General features: G+C 41.9%; 1 protein-coding gene and 1 long non-coding RNA gene across 2 annotated transcripts in view; one reads left to right on the top strand and one right to left on the bottom strand.

Moving 5' to 3' along the window:
• Positions 1-3759, top strand: part of LOC120384606 — an 11571-nt gene extending 7812 nt beyond the window's left edge. Inside the window, exon 3 of the long non-coding RNA XR_005588971.1 lies at positions 3625-3759. This is a non-coding gene — a long non-coding RNA (uncharacterized LOC120384606). The remainder of the gene's footprint in view (positions 1-3624) is intronic.
• C16H16orf87 (chromosome 16 C16orf87 homolog) lies at positions 3076-24562 on the bottom strand. The gene is made up of 4 exons (XM_039503565.1): positions 24269-24562; positions 10734-10830; positions 8428-8610; positions 3076-3618 (listed from the first exon to the last, which is right to left on the bottom strand). The coding sequence occupies exons 1-4, from the start codon at positions 24332-24334 to the stop codon at positions 3500-3502; spliced, it is 465 nt and encodes a 154-aa protein (XP_039359499.1). The 5' UTR covers positions 24335-24562; the 3' UTR covers positions 3076-3499.

Raw genomic sequence — 24562 nt, 5'->3', positions numbered from 1 at the left:
AATATAATCACACCAATTTCAATTATTTTTGGCCATTTATTTCAAAATAAATGTCAGCAAGTATGTCTGTCACAATACAGACAACAAAAAAGATTCAGGAAATGTTTTTTGACAAAGATTCCTTACTGGGCATATTTATACAGAACTGAGTAATAATTCATTTAAACTACAATACAGAACTGTATTTCCCGCACCCCTCAGAAGCGGTGCAAAGGCTTTGGGGAGTCAGGGGTAATGAAGGAGAGGAGGAAGAGGGAAGTAATTGCTGGGAAGAAGCCTGGGTTTGAACTTGGAGGGTTGTTGGATATGGGTATGAACAGTATGGAACAGTTTTTGGGGGGAGAGCAAGGGGGAAGCTTCCCCCATGCAGACCCTGGCTGACCCCTAGCCTCTCCCATTCAGTCAGGCACACCTGCCCCGCCCCCGTGTCCCTGCACCCCCATGTGTCCTTGCACCTCCTGTCTATGTGTCCCTCCACCCCCTCAGACATCCACTCCCCCATCCCCACATGGCCCTACCCTCCTCCCCATGGGTCTTTGTGCCCCAATTCAGCCACTCTCCCCCGTCGCTATGTGGCTCTGCATCCCTCCCCCATCACCATGTGGCCCTGCACCTCCCTCCTGCCCGGTGGCCCTGTGCTCCACTCCCATTCAGCCCCTGCCCCAGTCTATCCTCCTCCACTAGCCCTTATGAGTCTATGTCTGACCCCCCCAGCAGCCCCATGCTGTCTCCCCACCTGGCCCAACAGGCGCTGTGAAGAAGGCAGGTTCTCTCAATTCCCTAGCTGGCTGGGAGCTGCTGCTCTTTTATCTCCAAAGTGTCCTTTGGTAGGCAAAAGGCGAAACTACAGCAATTTTCCAGCAGAAGCTTTTTTCTTTAAAAAAAAAAAAAAAAGAAATATGCACAGCTCATTAATCATGCACACGCAGAGGCACAGAATTCCCCCAGGAGTAATACTATGTGTAAAATGAGCTGCAGCTACTCAAGTTGCACTGTAGTATTTAGTGAAACACTCTGTACTCTGTTTAACAAATGAGTATCAATATAATTAGGATGTTTTTCCAAAATCTATTTTTGACTCATGAGTTCATGGACTTTAAGGCCAGAACAGACCATGAATCATCTAGTCTGACCTCCTGCAACCTCAGCCACCCACTTCTGTAACAGACCCGTAACCTTTGGCTGAGTTACTAAGTCCTCAAAGACTTCAAATGACAGAGAATCCACCATTTACATTAGTTTAAATCTGAAAGTGACCCAGACCTCATGTTGCAGAGGAAGGCAATAAAAATCAAGGGTCTCCCCCAATCTGATTTGGCGCCAAATTACTTCCTAACCCCAGATATGGTGATCTGTTAGATCCTGAGCATGCACGCAAGACCCAGCAGCCAGACACCTGGAAAGAATTATCTGTAGTAACTAAGAGCCCTCCCCATGTAGTGTCCATCACCAGCATTGGAGATATTTGCTGCTAGCAGTCGCAGATCGGCTACACGCACTGTTGGCAGTCTCATCATATGTTCTCCTCCCATAAACTTATCAAGTGCAGTCTTGAAGCCAGTTAGGTTTTTGCCCCCACTACTTCCCTTGGAAGGCTATTCCAGAACTTCACTCCTCTGACAGTTTGAAACCTTCGTCTAACTTGAAGCCTAAACTTATTGATAGCTAGTTTCTCTCAATTTGTTCTGGTGTCAACACTGGCACTTAACTTGACAAGTTTCTATAGATTTATATTGATCAACATTCAGATGTGAATGTTACTGCTAGAAACTGAGCACTCAAATGACTGACTACAAAAATAGAATTTAAACTCAGGTAACAGCTTAAGATAACGAGTGACTCTGTTCATTCTAGTATGCAGTGTTGTTGTAGCCTTCTTGGTCCCAGGAGATTAGAGACAAGGTGGGTGAGGTAATATTTTTGTTGGTCCAATAGAAGATAATCTTACCCACCTTGTCTCTGTTCTTTCTAGAAATACAAACTAAAGAGAATCTAGTGGTTTGCCTGCACCATAGAATACCTATGTTCTCTCCTTAGCAATAACAAGGGAAAGGGAAAGGGTGGGAAAGATGCTTACAGTGCCGCTGAAACAAAGGGGGAAGAAGGGGCCATAGCCCTCCCACTTTTTGAAAGTGGACAGGCCTGGCCACCTTTCCCCCACAGCAGACCCTGCCCACTTCCCTTCCTCTTCCCCCCAGAGGCCTCAACCCCTGATCCCAGCCCGGCTTCACCACCTGCTGGCCTGAAGACTGGGCAGTTGTGGGAGCCACACAGACCCTCCACCTGCTTGCAGTACGAGGGGGCTGAGAGCAACCCCTGGCCCATGTCCCTGTCCTGGCTCCCCGCCTAGCCCAAGGCAGGTGTAGATGGAGGGTCCATGACTCCGCACTGGCTCCCCACAGCTGCCCGTGCAGCTCCAAGGCCCTGTGCTGCAGCCAGAGCCAGGTCAGGGAGAACCATGCAGGCATCTGTGGGGAGCCTGGGTCCCTCTATCTGCCCTGGGGCAGGAGTCTTGGGGTGCTGGGAAACAAGCAGTGGGCTGCTTTTGGCCCCACCCCACCCTGGGTGGTGGGAGGGGAGGTTTCCCGGTCCCACTGTGGCATCCGGGGGAAGAAGAGGGGCAGGGGTGGGGCTTCTAGAGCACCTGGACCCTTGTCCCCTCATTTTTGGGAATGCTCTGATGCCCTTGGATCATTACCAAGTAAAGGAGATGCAGCTGGCAGCTACCAGGTACAAAATTATTACTTTAGGACTTCAGCTGCTTGACTCTGCTAAATTTAAGGAATCAGGCTCAGAAAGGCATATCCGAGTTAAAAAGAAAATACTATATAAAGCGAACTCTGTACTAAGGAGAGTTCATATGGAACATGAGTCACCACGCAAGGTGATCCTGAGAAAGGAACTGCTTTGCTCCCATGCTTAACCCCATTAAATCTATAAAATGAACAACCAGAACTATTGATCAAAATAACTGTCCAGAACCATCTTCAAAATGAGTAACGGTTCTTAAATTAAAAGGAAAATAAGATCAAGACATCTTAAATAAGTCCTGTTACAAATGTACTTAATTTCCAATTCAATAAAATATCAGAATATCAATTTATTAAAAGGTTAGATGAACTATACATATGTAAACAGTAATATAGTTGAAAAATCTGAAATATATTTCGTTTTAAAAAGAAAATCATTCTTTTGGAAAGTATTTAAAATATTGCATTTCTGGGCAGCAAATCTAACGAAGTGCTCTGGAAATGGTGCATTTTCTCGGTGCATTCATCAAGCATTAGTCTCCAAGGCATAAAGAACTAAAATGTTGACAATGTTGCTTCTTGCTGATGTGCAGACACACAAAAGTCTGTGAGCTCCAAAACAGCAGCAGTTTTAACAAGGAAAAGCTATGGTCCTGGTTGATGAAAACAATATGCCTCCCGGGAGTCCATGACACCTTGGAAATATGCTAGCCATACTGCATACAATTAAGTCAGATTGTGCTGATGAGTTAGAGAATAAGTCTTTGATTGATAATTTTTCTGTTTATTTCCGCCAAGGCCACTGAAAACACGAAAGCCTTTTCATCTGAAAGGTTAGCATACATGTCAACTTCTTTTTCTTGTTTCTCTGTAGAAGAAGAAGAAAAGTCACTATGAAACAAAAGCTTTTCTCCAGCTCCTGCATCACAAGTTCGTATACAAGTTACACAGATATTAAATTATAACAATAATATGGGACAACATATTAGTATTGAAAAGTGGTATTAAAGACAAGCAGCTCCCGTCAGGGAAAAGAAGTCACTGAATCAAATCTGAAAATATGACACAAATGCCTAGTCTTCAGTAACAAGAAATGACGACTCAGCCTAACATCATATGAATGACTCTCAACACACAAATGAGAGAGTTAATGCTTCCTAATGCTTCTTCCTCCAGGGGAAAGACAACTCTCTACATGTTACATTTAAATAGCAACTTTCATGACAGGACAAACGATGTATTACAAAACGAAGGTTTCAACACCAGTAAGAAGTAGGATAGTTCTTTCCCTCTAGTTTAGGTAGGAGAGTGAGATGCTGAAAGGTTAAGTAAATTGTCCAAGATCACTGAGCAAATTAGTGTCAGAGCGAAGAGAAGAACCCAAGACTTACGACTCAAAGCTCCATTAGGAGTTTCAGACTTCCAGCACTTCAGGAACACTAGCCTGTTCCTGACATGGGACATGTTAACACCCCAGGGATCCTGCTTCACCCAGACAAGCCAACTGAGAGTGGAGGGGGCTGCAGGTGGGTCACTTAAGTGCAAGAGTGAGCCATCAGGGAGCTCACCTGCCCCAGCGCTCCAACCCTGCAGGGCTCTCCTGTGGCACACACAAGGTTTATAAAATGAGAGCTCTGTCACAGCCACCTCTTTTAATTCAGCACCCCACCCACACAGTCTACCCCTAGAGCTCCTCCCTGATAATTGCCCAGCATTACAGAAGCTCTTTCATCAGCTGCTTTTTGTTAAGTAGCCAGAAAGGGCTAAGTGAGGCTGAGCAGGGGCTAACATGCACTGCAGGAAGGAGAGCATACATGGGTAGTCTAGCACTCCATGAGGGAATCCACAGAGATCCCCTAATGTCACCCACTTAGAGCTCCCTCAAATGGGTATTTCTAGAGGACTGGGAATGGGGCTCACAGCTAAGGGGGAATCACCACTGCAGAGGTTTAAAGTTTGGCTTATTTTAACCTACCAGTGTCCCTGTAAGTATATAATGGTGTCCAGACACAATCAGTATTTAGATTTCAGTCTGGAACCATTTGTCATTTCACCATGAATTTAAATGAGAAGAGTGGGCAAATCCTTAACCATCAGGATTAAAGACTTTGCCTTTCTCGTCTTTTCTCCCCACTCAACAGCTGAACATTAAAGTCTGTTGAAAGCTATTTAGCAACCTCAAAGCACCTACACAACTATGCTTCCCACGTTTCACTACCCAGGAGCTTGCTTAGTGAGGTACTTGGAATATCAAAAGCCAGCACAGATGTTCTAATGCAAAGCTATGAGAAGGTTGTTTTAGTTCTGTACTAGAATTCAAAACACATTCAAATCTTGGGAATACAAGTCACTTCAGCTGGATCCCTGGTGAGGTGAGAGGCAACACCATCTGCTGCATTCAGCTAGAAGTCAGGAGCTAAGAACCAGAGCTATACCAACAGCTCTTTCCTCCATGTGGCTTTGGGGGAGCCACTTTCTCTCTCCCTGCCTTAGTTCCTCACTCCCACCATTTATAAAAACAGATCACAGGGACACCAGAAGCATTTCTGTACACTGTTCCAGAAGAAAGCATTGTAAGTGCTAATTATTCTGTATGAAATACTTTTCAGATTTCTGGCTTGCTGCCATTTTTTTCCTGTTTCACACTACTCTAACCCAAACAAGCTCAGACATCCAAAATTGTCAACATCTTCAGAGAAGCATTTCTGGGTTTCTTCCAATTCCTTTTTGCTAAGCATGGCAGGAGATTTATGTATTCAAAATATACAAAATAAAATGAACGAGGAGTACTTGTGGCATCTTAGAAACTAACAAATTTATTTGGGCATAAGCTTTCGTGGGCTAAAACCCACTTCATCAGATGCATGGAGTGGAAAATACAGTAGGAAGATTGTATATTACACACACACACATACAACATGAAAAGATGAGGGTTGCCTTACCAACTCTAACAAGACAAATCAATTAAAATGGGCTATTGTCAGCAGGAGGGAAGATAATTTTGTAGCGGTAAGCAGGATGGCCCATTTCAAACAGTCGACAAGAAAGTGTGAGTAACAGTAGGGGGGGGAATTAGCATGGGGAAATAGTTTTTAGTTTGTATAATGACCCATGGAAAAGAAGCCCTTGAGGAATTCCACCAGGATTTCAACTATATCAATGAAACAGCAACACATCCCCTTTGCAGGGCCTAGCAATGTGTTCTCTTCAAACACAAGAAATGGCCTGCCATTTCTAGAACCAAAATTCCAGTGAGTTTTGGATAAGGAATTAAAAAAAAACAAAACACAACAGTGAAATCACTATGAAAAAGCAGTTCTTTTGTTTTTACAGTGAAGACAAAATATTTAAGTTTGAAAAGACCTAAAAGGGCCTATTGCATAATATGGACTTATGTCCACCCCCCTCCCCAAACTCAGAGATACGGTTTTGAAGTTACAACAGCACAGAAAAACAGACCAGTATGGTGAGCTTCCAAAAGTGCTTTTTATACAAGTAATTTTAAATGAAAGTTCTGGATGTTCTAAAAGAGCAAATTTTCCCTTACATATTTCTTTTCCAAATCCTCATATTTGTACGCCAAGCTTCAGGATGAAGTTTTTATGGCCCAATGAAATTCCTCTAAAAATAAAACGTAAATGAAATGCCAACAGGTTCTTGGTACCAGCAGTTCCAAGAGGCACAGCCACAAAGATGCACAGTAAAGGGCTGGGAACTACTTAGAGATGTGCATATTTGATATCTTACATAGTGTTGTTAAGCATGGAGACCAGGGCAGATCCAACACAAGATAAATTGAGGGTGGGTTTTTAAAAGTTAAAAGACAACAGGTCTTGTGCTCCCAAGTGACCGCTTTTGAAAAACCCCACCCTCTATTATTATTACTATCAGAAGTATGATATAAGACAGGTCATAATAGTTTGTCAAGAAGCTCTTGCTATTTCTGTCCAATTGCTCTTTAGCAATCCTGACTGTATTAATTATTTTCTTTGATAATTAAGTAGAGCAGGCTAATTTGTCACTGCGGCGTATAAGGAGTGGGTGCGTGTTTTCCCTCAAATGCAAGAAATACTATAAAATCCTAACACCAATTCATTTGGCACCCTCACTTGGAGCACCCTTATCTTTTCTGAAGTACCATGTGAACCAAGAGCATCTGAAGAGAACTAGCTGTGAGATGTTCAACACACACTCAGTATTAACAAAAAGGAGTACTTGTGGCACCTTAAAGACTAATAAATTTATTTAAGCACGAGCTTTCGTGAGCTACAGCTCACTTCTTCGGCTGCATAGAATGGAACACACAGACAGGGGATATTTATACATACAGAGAACATGAAAAGGTGGAAGTATGCATACCAACAGGCAGAGTCTAATCAATTGAGATGAGCTATCGTTAGCAGGAGGAAAAAACTTTTTGAAGTGATAATTAAGATGGCCCATAGAAGGTGTGAGCCATCTTCTATGGGCCATCTTAATTATCACTTCAAAAAGTTTTTTCCTCCTGCTAACGATAGCTCATCTCAATTGATTAGACTCTGCCTGTTGGTATGCATACTTCCACCTTTTCATGTTCTCTGTATGTATAAATATCCCCTGTCTGTGTGTTCCATTCTATGCAGCCGAAGAAGTGAGCTGTAGCTCACGAAAGCTCGTGCTTAAATAAATTTGTTGGTCTTTAAGGTGCCACAAGTACTCCTGTTTTTTTTGCGGATACAGACTAACACGGCTGCTACTCTGAAACTCAGTATTAAGGAGAGTATGAATCTCTGACATAGCCCAGTATCCTACTTCTAGCAGTGACTTACACTGGCTGCTTCAGAGAAAAATGAATCAATGTGGTCAGCTGTGTAAAGGTTCATCATAGAGACAGCAGGAAGGAGGAAATCCTCTCTGACCCCTGCAGACAGCCTGCTTATGCCTAGAAGTCTATGAAGGACCACTGGATCTCATCAGAAGCAGATGTTTGCAAAAATTCTTGCTTCTCTGAAGGAAATGAGTTAGCCTTCCCATACATAACATTACCCAAGTGTTGGTCTGTATAGAAAAACTAAGTCACTACAGCATGAAACATTTTTTCTTCCTTCTCATAGGCTTTAAGGTCACAAGGGACCATCATGATCATCTTCTAGTTTGACCTCCTGCACACTGCACCAGGCCACAGAACCTCACCCACCCACTCCATCCACTCCTGTAATAGACCCCCAGCCTCAACTGAGTTACTCAAGTCCTCAAATCATGACTGAAAGACTTCAAGTGACAGAGAACCCACTACTGAACTAAGGCTGTGTCTACACTGCACATTTTACAATGGCAGAGTTGTGCCGCTGCAGCCACACCATTGTAAGGTGGCAGCGTAGCCACTATCTATTGCCAGGAGAGAGCTCTCCAGGAGACAAAATAAAACCACCCCGAGAGAGGGGCAGTAGCTTCGTCACCAGGAGAGAGTGTCTCCCGCTGACGAAGCACTGTCCACACGAGAGCTTTTAGTTGTTAAAACTTTCGTCATTCAGGTGTGTTTTTTTCATACCTCTGAGCAACAAAAGTTTTAACAACGGAAGCATAGTGTAGACAGAGCCTAAAACATATCACCAGTTGGGTTAATGACAGCACACCATTCAAAAAATCCCAAAAAACAAAAATAACTTTCCCCAAATAGGTTTTCTAATTCTCATACCTCTTTCTTCCTCATTCTTTTTGGCTGAGGCACTCTTAGGTCTTCCTCGTCCCCGTCTGCTATGATCTGAATGGCTGTTAGATCTGGACCTTTTTCTGTTTTCTAAGTCTTTATTTACTGCAGAATTTATCTTCTCTCGCTTAACTCTCTCTGTTCGTCTCCTTTTGGCCTCACTCTTGTTTTCTGTATAAATGAATAAAGAAAACATTTTAGGGTTGCTTTCATGTCTTTGTAGTTACTCAGTCTCAGCTCTTTCCCCACTTCACCTCTTTCCTTAGATCTCTTAACAAGAATGATTAGTTCCTGCACAGTAGACACCTCTCAAGCAGTTCACAACACTTGACTGCATCTGCACAACATCCTCTGAGCTGAGCTGAGAGTTGAGGAAGTTGTTTCAGGCAAAGGCACAGACATACCTCATTTTTTGATCACAAAGATCAAGTCTTAATTATGACAACATTTATATAGCATTTTGCAACTAATAAGGAGCATCTATTAGCAACACAGTGCATAGGAAATGCTTAGTTCTTAAGTTAGTGAAACTAACTGCACAGATCAGTTTTCAAATGTTCCTGATGTATCACTTCTGATGTGCTGAAAGTCACTGCTCTCATTCCAGGTGTTCCCAAAGACTATTAAGAAATGGATAAAGAGGCAAACACTAAATCTTTATTTTTTGTTTTGCCCTCGCTCCTGAAACCATTCTCATATTATACAATTCAGCAGAAGACAACAATTCTACTGTACACTCAGTATTTACTACAGCAGCACCTAGAGGCTCCAACTACCATCAGGTCTCATTCTGTTAGGGGCTGTAAAGAGACAGGCTGTGGCTACACTTCAGAGCTTACAGCGGCGCTGCTAGTGCAGACGCTCTAAGTGGATGAGAGAGAGCTCTCCTGTCAATTTAATTACTTCAGCCCCTGTGGTGGTGGTAACTACGTTGGCGGGAGAAGCTCTCCCACCGACATAGCACTGTCCACACCAGTGCTTAGGCCAGTGTAACTTACGTCACTCAGGGGGGTGGCTTATTCACACCTCTTAGTGACAGAGCTTGTACCGACTTAAGCTGTAGTCTGTACTCAGAGTTAAGCTTCCATCACACTTTTCACATGCTAGTTTTGGGAAAAAGCTTCCAAATTTTGCACCCGAGAGTTTTTGGTATTTATCAGTTGGACCTCATTCTACTACTTTCCTTTTGTCCACCTCCCAATTTACTGCAGACTGGACATATGCCACAGCTAGATAGCAGGATATAGCTTGTGAATATATTTGACAGGAGAGCCAGATATATTCATTCACTTTCACACTGGAATTACACAAGAGCCTTGCATAATCATAATAAAGCCTTTAATGCATCTAACCAGTTGGTAACTAGTTTCATTTATCAATCATTAGCTAACGAATGGAAAAAATACCAATCACACCTTCCAAAACAAGCCCACTGCCTCTAGCTTGCAACAATCAACATGTCTGACATCATCACTTTATATTTTCCTAAAGTTGACAACTGGAACATTTTCTCTTCAGATTAAATTAACTATACAATCTATTCTGATCCTGTAAATCTTGTAAGTGAAGAACGTCTACAATTCTAAATCAGATTATTTTGGGATCTTCCCTGAAGGGGATTTGTTCTGACTAATGTCCTATTAGTGGTAGGCAAACCATTAATAAAGAACATAAGGGAGAACATGACTCATGCTAGAAACCATCCAACTGATTCCTTTGCATATACATCAGCAGAAAGCCTTGAATTTGAGAAAATACATTTTTTTATTTTACTGCATACTTTAAAAAGAACATCCTAAGTAGCTTTTAGTTTAAGTTCTTCCAAAATACCATGTTATACAAAGCGTTAAATGACATTCTGCTATTTCAGGATTGAGTTAATAAATTCAATGCAACTCATAAAAAAAAAAGGAAAATAGGAATTTACTTTTGAACAAAACAAGTTTCAGTCATCAAGTGCTATGAAATCTGGCTTCTCTGGGCATTTATCTTCTAAGTAGGATTAACAGAAAGCTTTCTGTAGAGTATTATATTTGCATGGTGAATAAGTAAGCAGCTAAAAGATAAACAATGAATAAAATGTCACTACCACCCAAGTAAGGCTGCAAAAACACCACATTTTGTCTTTCACAGTTGTGAAAGATTAACTTGCATTTAAAGTCTGCCTTGCCCCAGTGTAAAGGAAAGAAGAACTGACAAAAGTCCAAGTTTATAACACAGGAGGCCTCGCATGCTCTTCATTTTTTTCTTCCAAAGCAAAAATATGAAAGGGAAAGCCCCTCAGTAAGATTTACCTGCAGTGGGTGGTGATTTCTCAGCACGTCTGGCATGCAAGAGCTTTCGACTAATAAATATGTAGCCACAAGGGCACGATTTGCATGCAACAGGAACCTGAAAGAAAGTGGGGAAAATAAGATTTTGAAATATCACAAGAGTTGCTCTGTTAAGAAAAAAAATCCCAAATACAAGGCACATGTGACCTCCAAGATATTCTTTACATTTTGTTTATACCCCAAACAGTACTCCATGTTATTGTGCAGTTCATAAAGTTTCATAACAGGGTAGTTTAAATCACTAGTCAGGAAGATTCAATTTAATCATGGATTTCTACATAAAAGTGCATTCTTGTTTGTTGTTATAACCTTAATACATGTTCTTCACAACTCAGAGATAGATGTAGGTTTCATTTTTAAAATGTACACATTATACATTTTTAAAGTGATTTACTTTGAAAACATTTCAGATTAATTTTACAGCAATATCAGAAAATGAATGATTGTTTGGTTATTTCATTTACCAAAGGTAATTTAAGCAGATATTTATGAAGTCATTGGGAGGTGAACTATCTCCAATTCAACAGGTTAATCATTAATATTTGGAGGATTTTCTTGCAATGCTGTATTAGGAGGAGAACATACCAGACAGACATTTAAATAGTTATGTATTCTGGATTTTTTCGTCAACAGCAAACATAATATTTTAACAAAACAAGCATATGAATTTTTGAATTTCGTTAAAAACATTCAAGTTTTTTTTAAATCAGGTTCATTTTTGTTAAAATTGTTTTTAACTAAAATAGTTAAATGAAATTTTAAAAAAATTGACTATGTCAGGCAGGTCAACGTGAGAAACTTAAAATATTGGCTTCTGCAGCTAACTCAGACCTCTGAAATCTTCATTTTCCTGTTTGTTCATAATCTAGAAAAGAAAAACAAGTTTTCCTGCTTTTTCTGGTTCCAAACAATTTTTCAATTTGGAATGAATTAGTCCAAAGGAAGAAAATATTCTTTCTACACCAGCAGAAGAAGCTACTGCTATTTAAAGTGAGATTATCACTTCAACAGTCTCTGAATCCAAGTGCTAAAGTGACTTCCACCAGTTCACTGGTGTGACTTTCTTTAAAAGATCATCAAACATATATTTCTTGAATGGTTCTTATTCCCAAACTGGGTCTCTTTTATGGCCTGCTGCCATTATAGGTTTTCCCTTCTAGCGAGAGAATGGTATGGGAGATCTCAAATCATATGAAGGCTACACTGACCTCAAGACTTGTGGAATATGCTGCTCAAACAGTTTCACTTTTGTTTCCACTGCCTGTCCCTCCCTTCTCACATTTATCTCCAGACTTCTCCTTGCCCAAATCTATTCTGCCCCCAACAATCTTCTATTAATTGAACTTTTTGAAACTTTGCACTTTTAGAGAGAGGTAAGGGATTGACTCTCTGTACACAAATTTGCAGTGAGACAATAGGGTTGAGGTCTGTTATTTCTCACCTCCATATATTATTTATTTCAAAACATTTTTTCTGTTAACAAGCATGTTATCTTTGGAGACACAAATCCATAGTTTGAGAACTGCAAAACTAAGCATCTCTCTTGGTATCTTCTAGGCCGAGCACTGAGTCCCATCGGGTAGATAGAAAGAGTAACCTAAATAATCTATACAAAAGCCCCTGGAGCCCCATAAAATTGGGTCCATGAACTCATTTACAAAACTTTTCTTAAAACATGACATGAATATATTGTCTATAGAATTAATAATCCCTATTTCATGATGAGATATCTTTGTGCTATAATGTATCTTAATTAAAACTATTTTAGATAGGTTTTTCCCCCTCAAAAAGCATTTTATCAAAAAATCCAATTTAAATAAAAAAAAAATCGGTGATTTTTATCCACCTCTGTTTCATAATAAGTTTAGGAGTTATAAACATGATTGCAGTGGAACTAAGCTCCAAGAATCCTCATCCAATTCATCCCTCAGCCCAGGTATTTACTAGCAATAAGTTTAAAAATGTGAAAGGTGCAGGGTACATTATGGAAGCACACTTCAGGCTGTCACAGCTGTTTTGTATTCGTGCTCTGCATCCAAATTCAGTCCCTCCAGACCCTTAGAGAGAAGGGAATATTGTTGAGTGATACCAACTAAAAGCAGGTTGGCAAATTCTAGAGGAAATCCAGCACTACCGCATCTGGCTGAATACTTGCAATATTAGGGTTACCATAGCTGAACTTTCAAAAAAGAGGACACTCCATGGGGGGTAGCCCCACCCCCTATCCACTCCCTCCCACTTCCCACCCCCGACTGCCCCCCCACAGAACCCCCAATCCATCCAAGCCCACCTGCTCTTTGTCCCCTGATCGTCCCCTCTGGGACCCCTGCCCCTAACCGCGCTCCGGGACCCCACCCCCTATCTAAGCCTCCCTTCTCCTTGTCCCTGACTGCCCCTCCTGAGACCCCACAACTGCCCCCCCCAGGACTCCACCCTCTACCTGTCCCCTGACTGCCCTAACTCCTATCCACAGCCCTGCCCCTTGACAGTCCCCCCCCAGAACCCCCGACTCATTCACCCCCCCCCCCGCTCCCTGTCCCCGATTGCCCCCTGGGACCTCCTGCCGCTTCTCCAACCCCCCAGCCCTCTTATCGTGCCACTCAGAACAGCGTGTCGGGCTCCGCGTGGAGCCAGACACACTGTCGCGCTCCCCCGCGGCGTGTGCAGCCCCCCCGGCCCCCTCCCCCCCAGAGCACTGCCAGTGCAGTGCGCTGAGGCTGTGGGGGAGCAGGGGAGGGGCTCTGGCTGCTGGAGGCCCCGATGCGAGCGGCTCAATCTGGCCCAGTCGTTCTGTCAGCCATGCCACGCTCTGCATTGGGAGGGAAATCCTGGACCTTTTTACATTTTTACGAAGTCCTCCCGGACGGCTATTTAAAACCCAAAAATCCAGACATGTCCGGGATAATCCGGACGTATGGTAACCATATGCAATATGGGAGAATTTAGAATGATATGGGGAAGTTCTAGAATGCTTACAGCTACAAGGACAGAAGTGTATTCCTTCCTTATTAAAAAAGAAGTTACCAAAAATTATTTCCTTCAACAATTAAAAAAAGAACAGAAAACGTTACCAAAGCTCATCATCTACATTAAACATTTTGCAAATCATGGCTTTAGAAGTCAATTAGGAATGCATTGTGCTGCTTTGATTATGTCTGTATCAAGACAAAGTTAAGTAAAGGACTAAAAACACAGAGGAAACTAAAAAAGATTTGGAGGAAATTAACATTCAAACAAAAAACAGTGTTAACGCAGAATACTGCACAGAAGAAAAAAACAGAAGTCCTGACCATGTCAAAAACATTGAGACAAATCTCTTCAGGTTTGCTGCTGCTTACTAAGACCATGAAATATTGAAAGTATAATACAAGGTTACTGTTTACACTTTACCAGATACACAGGAAACCAATTTAAGCGTGCTTCTAACAGAAAAACAAATGCCATAACCAAACTAGTACATACAAAGGAGAATTCTCCTGCTATACAGACCACACAAACTGTGTTGCTGCTTTCTGTAGCACTGCTACATTTTCTGTGCTTCGCTTCACAAGTTTATAAGGATGTCACATTTAAGAAAAGCATTTTTTCAGTGCAATTCACAAACAGTTCACTTAACTAATAAGCAATGAAGCTCATTCAAAACGCAGTTGGTTATGTTTTTATATTAAAAGTGTGGAACTGAGGAATACCTCAGAATGAATGGCTTGCATTATTTTTACGTTCAACTCACATCTTTTTCTGAGTAAACCAGGCAATGATTTAAGTTTTCTTCTTTGAAAGGAACACAATCCTAGCAGGTACTTTCCTTTTCGTCATCATCGTTTTTAAATGTAACCCTCAACCGCACACACTGTTTTAGAAAGCTGCATTCTCTGTAAAACTGTCCCAGAAGTTTACAAATAAATTTTCATACATATTTTAATCCTTTTCCATTGTGCAACATCCGATCTCATCCAGACAACTGTAAGGTAGTTCTATTAAAACTTAAAAGTTAAATTCAGCAAGTCCTTGTTTTACTTACTTGTTCATTTGCCACATCAAATGGGAACATATATCTTGGAATAGCTGCAAATGCTGCAGAACCAGTAAAGGGAGCACCAGATTTGATCTTTTTGTAGAGGCTACATAAATACTATTTTTAAACAATAATTGTTTTAGTCTAAGATTGTTGGAGGCCACGTGGCAGTTGGTTTCCTTTGCTGTACTCTTGGGCATCATCATCCTCATGTAATTTAGACTTAGCAATTGATCACTTCTGTTTATACCTCACACTTTGATCTGGAGAAACCCCATATGAAATTTAAAAAAAATGTAAATTCAAAGCTTTCAAGAATACCGTCCTTCTAGAGACAACTGAGACTACACTATTTCCCCAAACCAAAAAATAATTCTCAAAACTTGCTTTTACCAAGTCTTTGGTATTAGGATATACATGGCTATAATTGTTGTTTTGCACATGTAACCAAGTTTTGAGAAGGCAGCATCAGGTGGTTATTGAAAATTTGAATTTTTGTCTATTGTTTCTATCTGTTATACTTCCAAAGAGTGGTAAAATGGACAACTTGAAGCCTAAACAATTTCAAAAGAGTTAAGTACAAGCAAGTCACATCATACGCACATTTAACTTATACAAATTCAACTATACGCGCTTGGCAAAGAAAAACAACAAGATACACCTCTACCTCGATATAATGCGACCCGATATAACATGAATTTGGATATAACGTGGTAAAGCAGCACTCCGGGGGAGGCGGGGCTGCGCACTCTGGTGGATCAAAGCAAGTTCGATATAGCGCTGTTTCACCTATAACGCGGTAAGATTTTTTGGCTCCTGCAGACAGCGTTATATCGAGGTAGAGGTGTACCCGTAAATAGTGCGGGGGACTCCACCCACTGAGCATATGCCCCAGAGTGAACGTGAGATGGGAGACGTGAATCTGCTGTTCCCTCAGTCGGTCTCAGTTCCAGTGTGCCTCTCATAGTGTGAGCATCTCACCGCGCTGAGTGTGAGTCTAGTGTTTAAAGATACGTATTTTTCGTACAACATGGCCCCTAAATGCAAGCCAACTACTTCATCTTGTGCTCCAACGCTGGAGGAAAAACTGGTTGTGTTGGACTTATTGAGAGACGGTATGTCGGTCTCCAAAATGGCGCGTAAATATGGCTGCAACGAATCTAGCATCTGTGCCATCAAGATTCAAGAGAGAGAAATTCATCAAACCGTGGCATCAAGTGCTCCAATAACTGCTAAGGTGACCAGCCAGGTACATGATAAGACTTTACTGAAGACTGAAAAGGCATTCAATGTATGGCTGGAAGACATGAATCGTAAACAAGTGCCTATCAATGGCAACACGTTGCGAGAAAAGGCTCTTAGCCTCTACGCACTGTTCAAACCTCCTGCCAAAAAGGGACAGCCTTCTGATGAGAAGGAATTCTAAGCCAGCCAAGGTTGGCTTAACAGTTTTAGGAACCGCTTCAACCTCAAAAACATGCAGACTACTGGTGAAGCTGCATTTGCCAATGAAGAGGCAGCAAAAGCCCCGAACAATTAAAGAAAATAATAGCCCTTTTCTTCTATCTTCCGGAACAAATATTTAATGCTGACGAGACTGGGCTCTTCTGGAAAAAAATGCCCAACCGCACTTACATTTCAAAATCAGAAAGACAAGCCCCTGGCTTCAAAGCAGCTAAAGACCGTGTGACTGTGTTGTTTTGTGGCAATGCGGCTGGGCATTTAATAAAGCTGGGCTTGCTCTACAGGGCTGCAAATCCCCGTGCCCTAAAAGGCAAGAACAAAAATCTCCTATCTGTGTTTTGGCAATCAAATAAAAAGGCTAGGGTGACGGCAGCATTATTTCTGGATTGGTTCCACAAGTGTTTCATTCCGGAGGTCAAGCGGTACCTTGAAGAGAAAGGACTTGACTTTAAAGTGTTGCTGATTGTAGACAATGCTCCTGGCCACCCTCCGGTTTGCACATAACAATGATGAAGTTGTCTTTCTCCCCCCCAATACAACCTCCATCCTCTCGACCAAGGCGTGATTTGCTGTTTCAAGGCCATGTATACGAGGCTTACGTTCTCATGGATACTTAGCACTATGGATGCTGAGCCCAATCTTAATGTGATGGAGTGTTGGAAGTCCTTCAACATTGCTGATTGCATCACTTATATTAAACAGGCAATGGATGCAATCAAGCCTGAAACAGTCAATGCATGTTGGCGAAACCTATGGAAAGAATGTGTAAATGGTTTCACGACCATTGACAAAGAAGTGAAACGCATTGTTCAGGTGGCCAGGCAAGTGGGTGGCGATGGCTTTGTCAACATCCTTGAGGAAGAAATTGACGAATTAATTGAGAGCCATAGAGAAAGACTGACTAACAAAGAGTTAGAGGAACTGATAAAAATTGTCTACAGAAGACAAAGATGACAACGACGAACAGGAAGAGCCAGCAAGTTCATAAATTTGCTGAAGTGTTCCAAGCAGCGAAACACTTGAATGATTTAATTTCTGAATACGATTCCCAGGGGCGGCTCTAGCCATTTCGCCGCCCCAAGCACGGCGGCATGCCGCAGGGGGCCCTCTGCCAGTCGCCGGTCCCGCGGCTCCGGTGGACCTCCCGCAGGCGTGCCTGTGGATGCTTCACCGAACCCGCGGGACCAGCGGACCCTCCGCAGGGACGCCTGCGGGAAGTCCGCCGGAGCCGCCTGCCGCCCTCCCGGTGACCGGCAGAGCGCCCCCCGCGGCATGCCGCCCCAAGCACGCGCTTGACATGCTGGGGCCTGGAGCTGCCCCTGACGATCCCTCTATGGAACGAAGCCTCAAGACCACACATAGTATTATGGACGATTTGAGACCGTATCAAGAAATGTTTGAGCAGCTCAAGAGACAACAGCGACAGTTGCCGATCACCATGTTTTACAAGGAAAAACAGCCAGCAGCAGATAAGCCTACGCAATCAACTTCTCAAGCTGAGGCAGAGCCAACCACTTGGTCTACGACTTGCTCTCCATCACCCAAGCTCTCTGTCACCTCTGTTTCCTGGATTGACATCAAGCCCTGACAACCCCCTGTAATTATCCCCTGTAATTAAAAATACAGTATTGTAAAATTATATTTTGCATATGTACCCTATTATATACTGTACATTACTGTATACATTATACATATTACTGTACAGGGTTGTATACACAAAACCATGTATAGTATACTGTACTTTATGGGTGATTTAAGGGATTTTCAAGGGTAATTTTGACTATACGCGATTTTCGCCTTACACTGACTTTCAAACCTAACCCCCGCGTACGATGCAACTCCACTGTAGTTTCAGTTGCTGCTTCTACCACCAGTACCTCTACCAATTTTTGTAATTTTCTAATCATTTTTACAAAAATGTCTCCCAAATTATTGCATAAAAGACCCACACAAACAATAGGAAACTGATTACACAAGAGATATACTGACCATACTGAAAATGCTGCCAAATGCATAAAATTTAAAAAATAATTTTGATAATTGTTCAATTATAGTAATCTTAAGTGTCACAATTAAGAGAAACAGGCAAAAAAATTCAGAGCAAGTGTGATTTTTAGATTGACGATTTAACTTTAATGGTAAGACTTTTTGTACACAAGGTTTGGCCCACCCCAAAAATTGACTGTCATAGGTCTTCTCCCCCACTTGGAGCTGTTGGGTTCCAAGATGGGGACCTGCATGGACTCCTCTAAACTAAAATCCTAGTTTAGATCTGGTTCTCGCTGCCACCAGTCAGTTTTAAGTGTCTGACACACTCCCTGTTCCCCCAAAAACTTCGCCTGGGGAACACAGATTCAAACCTGAATCTCAACACAAAGGGAAACAAACCATTTCCCTCCTCCCCTCTCCTAGTGCTTAGGAGAGATACCTGATTCAAACTCCTTGAATCAAACAAAGAGGGATTCATTTTTTCCCCCGCCCCTTCCCCTGAAAATCCAAACAAGGGAAGAAATCAATCAAGTTTTAAAAAGAAAATATTTTATTAAAGAAAAAAAAGTACACTCTCTCTGTATTACCAGGATGCAAAAATACAGGGTCTAACTTATAAAAACTGGAGAGACTTCCCCCTCCCTCCTCCTCAGAATAATCAGTAACAGCAACAGAAATAAAGAATTTCCTTCAGCAAACACACAATTGCAAATGTAGAAATCAAATTATAAGACTAATTCGCCTTTCTAATACTATACTGGATAGTAGGAAATACTCCAGGAGAACTTGGAGACATGTCTGGCCTCTCTTAGATCCAAAGAGAGCACACAGAGCAAACAAGGAACACAGACAAAGCCTTCCCTCCACAGAGATTTGAAATTATCCTGTCCCTTGATTGGTCCTCTGGTCAGGTGTTCCTCAGGTTACTGAGCTTGTTAACCCTTTATAGGTAAGAGAGACTTTAACCCTTAACTATCTGTTTATGACATTAACTAACCTTCCAGAGACTGTGTTTGCATTTAATAAGCTGATGGTATTGCAGCACAGTTGTCAGACAAAGAACCAAAATAATATATTTCTTTTTAGATATAGCTGAATGATTGATATCTGAAGTTATAGTTAAGACAGCACAAGTTTTCCATTCTACTCTGCTTTTGATCACTCCAATCTCTCTGATATTTACCTTTTCAGACTTAGTCTCTGCCTAAAGGACTTTTTTTTGGGGTGGGGTGGGGGGACGGAGGAGAGCTTAAAGGGAAAATGATACTAGACGATTTTGAATATAAGTACAGGTTGAATTTTTACATAGTCGCTTTTCAGAGAAATGCTGGGCTCATACATCTTTGAAAGAAAAGTGCGAAATACAGGTTAAAATGCTGTGAATGCTTAATAATACGTAGTGAATCCATCCCCCAATAACAGTCAGATTTTGCAGGACCATACCCTACCTATTATTCTATGCCAAATTTTTATTTAATTCATTTGCACAACAACTATTAAAAATTAATCTGTTCTTTGTTTCATCCTATTAACACCATTTGCCTTGGGCTCCCTGATTTACTCAACTATGTGGGTTTTACTTTGTTTTAACACCACATATGGTGAGTGGTTCTAAGCGAGTTCTTACACTTAAAGTGTATGCAGTCAATATACTAAATCGCCTCAAGAGTTTGAATTTAACTATTTCCATGAAAGTTCCACACACACATTACTGGTAGCACAGAATTCTGAGAATATTCCTCAACACCCCTGTTCTGAGAGTAGTAGAGAACTAGTAGCACAGCCTGACTGCCCACCAACACCCCGACATGAGAACTTCCTCTATGGAAGGACTGACAGATAGCTGTGGGTGACTATTCTGGGGAATATATAACCTAGCCACTTACATATAAAGCTGTGGGTTCCATTGGTGCTAAGGCAAGAATTTTAGTTTCTTCTACTGTGTGCCAGGATTTGGCACAAGGATTCTGGAGCACTGAGAAACAATCAGACCACTCTAGCAGCCTTTGGGCTGGGACAGCACATATGCATGTAATTCCATGCTAGCAGCAGGAAGAGCCTAGCACAGAAATTCTATTCAGACACATGCATACTTTACTTTAGGCTGAAAGAGCAGAATGAAATTAGATTAGCAGCACCTTTTTAAAAACAAAACAAATTACTTACTTGCTCTTATAGCATCATAAGCCCCCAACAATATTAGATTGCAAGAAGTCTTATACTGAAATACCTTTATTCATTTTAATTTCTTCTTTCATCACCCAGGACAAGAACTGAGCATGTTACTTGCTTCTTCCAAAAACAAAATTTAATGACAAGTTGAACATGTCAGCATTTTCAAGCAATGCTCATATTAAATTTTTTGTATTAAAGTTAATGTTAAAATGACATAATACACAGTGTAACAAAGTTCCTCCTCTACCTTGGTGGGTCCTGCACTTATTGGCGGATTTGCTCACCTCAGAGATCTTCCCCTCTGGTGGAACCCACAGTCTGGGACAACTCCTCCTGTGTCTGATCAGGAGTTGGGAGGTTTGGGGGGAACCCGGGCCCGCCTCTACTCCAGGTTCCAGCCCAGGGCCCTGTGAATTGCAGCTGTCTATAGTGCCTCCTGTAACAGCTGCATGACAGCTACAACTCCCTGTGCCACTTCTCCATGGCCTCCTCCAAACACCTTCTTTATCCTCACCACAGGACCTTCCTCCTGGTGTCTGATAACGCTTGTACTCCTCAGTCCTCCAGCAGCACACCCTCTCACTCAGCTCCTTGTGCCTCTTGGTCCCAGCTTCTCTCTCACTCACACTCTTCCTCTTCTCTGGTCTCCCTGGCTCGACTGGAGTGAGCCCTTTTATAGCATCAGAAGGACCTAATTAGAGTCAGGTGCTTAACAGCCTCACCTGACTCTTAGCAGGTTAATTGGAGTCAGGTGTTCTCATTAGCCTGGTTGCTCAGGGAACAGATAACTGCTTATCCAGTGGCCAGTATATCTCCCTTCGACTACTCTGCTGTTCCCAACTGGCCTGGGTCTATCACAACAGGTTAAGGAAACAGTGTCTGTACATCTGGGTGTAGTGCTCAGATTAGTACAAAAACTGGTTTAAAAAAATCAGAAAAAAAATACAGTATATAATCTGCAGTAACCCAAATTTAGGTCAATACATTTAACGACAGAGTTTAGATATTAGACTCCAAATATTCAGGTATATCACTCATGAAAAGTTATATAGAGTTGGTTGTAGAAAGCAAATATGGGAATCAGCGTAGATTGTCCCTCAGTAATTGAGCATTTAGCATAGGTTGTCCTTTAGTAGATATAATCCAACAGAGAAGTATTTCAGTTACTTTCCAATATCGTCTCTCATGACTCATAGAATCATAGAACTGGAAGGGACCTGAAAACTGTTATCATTATCTCAGTCTTCTCTTCTCCAGACTAAACAAACCCAATTTTTTCAATCTTCCTTCATAGGTCATGTTTTCTAAACCTTTAATCATTTTTGTTGCTCTTCTCTGGACTTTCTCCAATTTGTCCACATCTTTCCTGAAATGTGGCACCCAGAACTGGACACAATACTTTAGTTGGAGCAGAGCGGAAGAACTACTTCTCGTGTCTTGCTTACAAAACTTCTGTTAAATACATCCCAGAATGATGTTCGCTTTTTTTTTTGCAACCATGTTACACAGTTGACTCATATTTGGTTTGTGGTCCACTATGGACCCCAGATCCCTTTCCACAGCACACCTTCCTAGGCAGTCATTTCCCATTTTGTATGTGTGCAACTGATTGTTCCTCCCTAAATGGAGTACTTTGCATTTGTCCTTATTGAATTTCATCCTTTTTACTTCAGACCATTTCTCTAGTTTGTCCAGATTGTTTCGAATTTTAATTCTATCCTCCAAAGCACTTACTGCCCCTCCCATCTTGGTATCGTCTGCAAACTTTGTAACTATGCTCTCTATGCCATTATCTAAATCATTGATGAAGATATTGAACAGAACCAGACCCAGAACTGACCCCTGTGGGACCCCATTTGTTATGCCCTTCCAGCATGACTGTGACCCACTGATAACTCTCTCTGGGAACCGTTTTCCAGCCAGTTTTGCACCCACCTTACAGTGGCTCCATCTAGGTTACATTTCCCTAGTTTGTTTATGAGATGGTCATGCGAGACAGTATCAAAAGCTTTACTAAAGTCAAGATATAAATATGAAAGCATATCCCAAAAAGCCTAGCCTTCCAAACAAGTCTTGAGGAGGAACAGAAATGCCTTAAAGCTAATACAAGTCTATTGAAAGTAGAAGCCAGGCAAGAATAAGCAAATCAACAGTTAACTGTCAAACAATTTAAAAATTTTCTTTATTTTCATAAATAAAAATAGGACACTGTCCGATAATACAGGCCTAAAAATAAATTTGTTAGAGTTTTATAGGATCTAATATGAAATAGAAGCATTATTAGAATAGATTGTTTTAATTTAAACAAACATTCTCTTGTAGAGCTTTCCCAGTGGATTAGGAAAGAGTGAAATTGACTAGTCATTTTCATTGTTCAAAATTAGTGCTATGTAAATGGTAAATAGCATAAATAAGGACAAGTTAGTTAGAAATAAAATGGTAATAATCCAATTTTATTATTTTTGCTATGTAATTTTTAATGCTGTTGCAATACAGTTCATCCACAGGGCAATACACCTGTAACAGTTGATCAACCTGAGGAGCAGTAGCTCACAAAACTCCCTACAGATCTGAGTCACACTATACTAGAAATCCTTTTGATTAAGGTCTCAAGCTGGTAAACTGCAGCAAAGGGGGAGAAAGCTACTGAATCAGTATCACACATTTGAGAGTACAGTATTAATCATCCAAGGGCAAAGTTGTATTTGTACAGTTAATAAATTGTTTAAAAGTTACTAATATCCTAAGTGTAAATAATTCTATATTCTTCAGAAAAGCCTTCTGCATAATACAACTCTATAATGCTAATAAATACTTCAAAACATTCAGATGGGATTCCAGATAAAGACTAGAAAGGCAACGGCCATATTGCACTTAAACACTGGCTCAGAATTAAGCACCGTTTAGAAGTGACTTTACTTTAAACTCAGGAAGCTAGCTCATCTTTTTCACAACTGAATGCATCTGGGCCACAGAAAAACTTCCTGAATTAACCTTGCGAAGGTTCAACATCTAGTCAATGCTGTAATTCAGAAAGTCAAGAGATGACTACTCTAGCTATCAAGAACTGGAGAGTGGACAGAAGCAACAGAGAGCATTAAAAACATTATGTTCAGTAAGGAAGTCTTTGTTGTGGAACACAAAGCGACCAATCTTAAGGCAAGTGGAAACAGCATGTGGAAAAAGGCTGTGACCTTCTGAACCCAGTCCAACTAAGTAAAAGGTCAGTCAGGATAAGTACATTGAACATGCCTCTGCCATGCTAGGAGAGGGCAAAGCAGACTTTCAATAGGATTAATGAATAATGATGAATTATGAGGTTAGAAGCAATTACTGAATAAATAAGACTTTCGTTAAGAAAGGTGAACCAGGTTCTTGTGGTATCAGAATCCCTTTTCCCACCATCTAAGCTTCACTGTGTTACTAACAGAATCCCAGTTTGTAAGTGGATGCAAAGTGCAAAAAAAGAGTTTGGGGTTATTTTAATAATCCCTTTTCCCCAACCTCACTCTGTGTCCCCCAGCTCTCCTAAGAGCCACTTTTCTCAGCTCCCAGAGCACAACGCTCCAGATAAATAGGAAAGTAATGGCATGCCCCGTCCCAAAACAACCTTGCAAATCCTAAAGTGCTGCAGTTATAAACGCATCGGTTCTGGAGGACGTTTTATTAAATAATAGAGGCAAGCAGGGATTGCAAAGGTGCAAGTCTTTTCCCCTGCCAAGCCCCTGCCTGAGGGACATGTGCAGGATGCTGCAGAGCTTTGGGGTAAGGAAAGCGGAACTGCGCGGGCTTCTCCCTTACGGTGGGGCTGAACGGGGCAGGTTCGGTGCCCCTTGCCCAGCGGAGGTCTCACCTGCTGGTCGCACTCCGGGCAGGACTTGGTGGCCATTTTCACTTTCTTGGCCCTACTCGAGGACATGCTCCTGGCTGCTGCTGGGGGGAGAGCGGCCGCCCCGCCCCCGATGGAACGCGGGGCTGGCCGGCCGGCCGGCGCGGCGCGCGCCACACACCTCACGCGGCCGCCCAGGCAAGTACACTCTCGCCCGCGCGACCTTAGGACCCGGCTCGCGCCCGCGCCCACTGCCGCGAACTCTCGGCCCCAAGCGCTCCCGCGTCACTCTCCTCCCTGCCGTCAGCAAGCCCCACC

This window comes from Mauremys reevesii, linkage group 16 (genome assembly GCF_016161935.1).
Source record: "Mauremys reevesii isolate NIE-2019 linkage group 16, ASM1616193v1, whole genome shotgun sequence".
Lineage (NCBI taxonomy): Eukaryota > Metazoa > Chordata > Testudines > Geoemydidae > Mauremys > Mauremys reevesii.
This window is presented reverse-complemented; position numbering and strand designations above follow the sequence as displayed.

Excerpts from the sequence above, each read along its gene's own strand:
- C16H16orf87 (XM_039503565.1), bottom strand. The coding sequence starts at position 24,334 with ATGTCCTCGAGTAGGGCCAAGAAAGTGAAAATGGCCACCAAGTCCTGC. Across the intron at positions 8,611-10,733 it reads GAAATCACCACCCACTGCAG|AAAACAAGAGTGAGGCCAAA; the intron begins GTAAATCTTACT and ends TCATTTATACAG. Across the intron at positions 3,619-8,427 it reads AAAGAATGAGGAAGAAAGAG|AGAAACAAGAAAAAGAAGTT; the intron begins GTATGAGAATTA and ends CTTCTTCTACAG.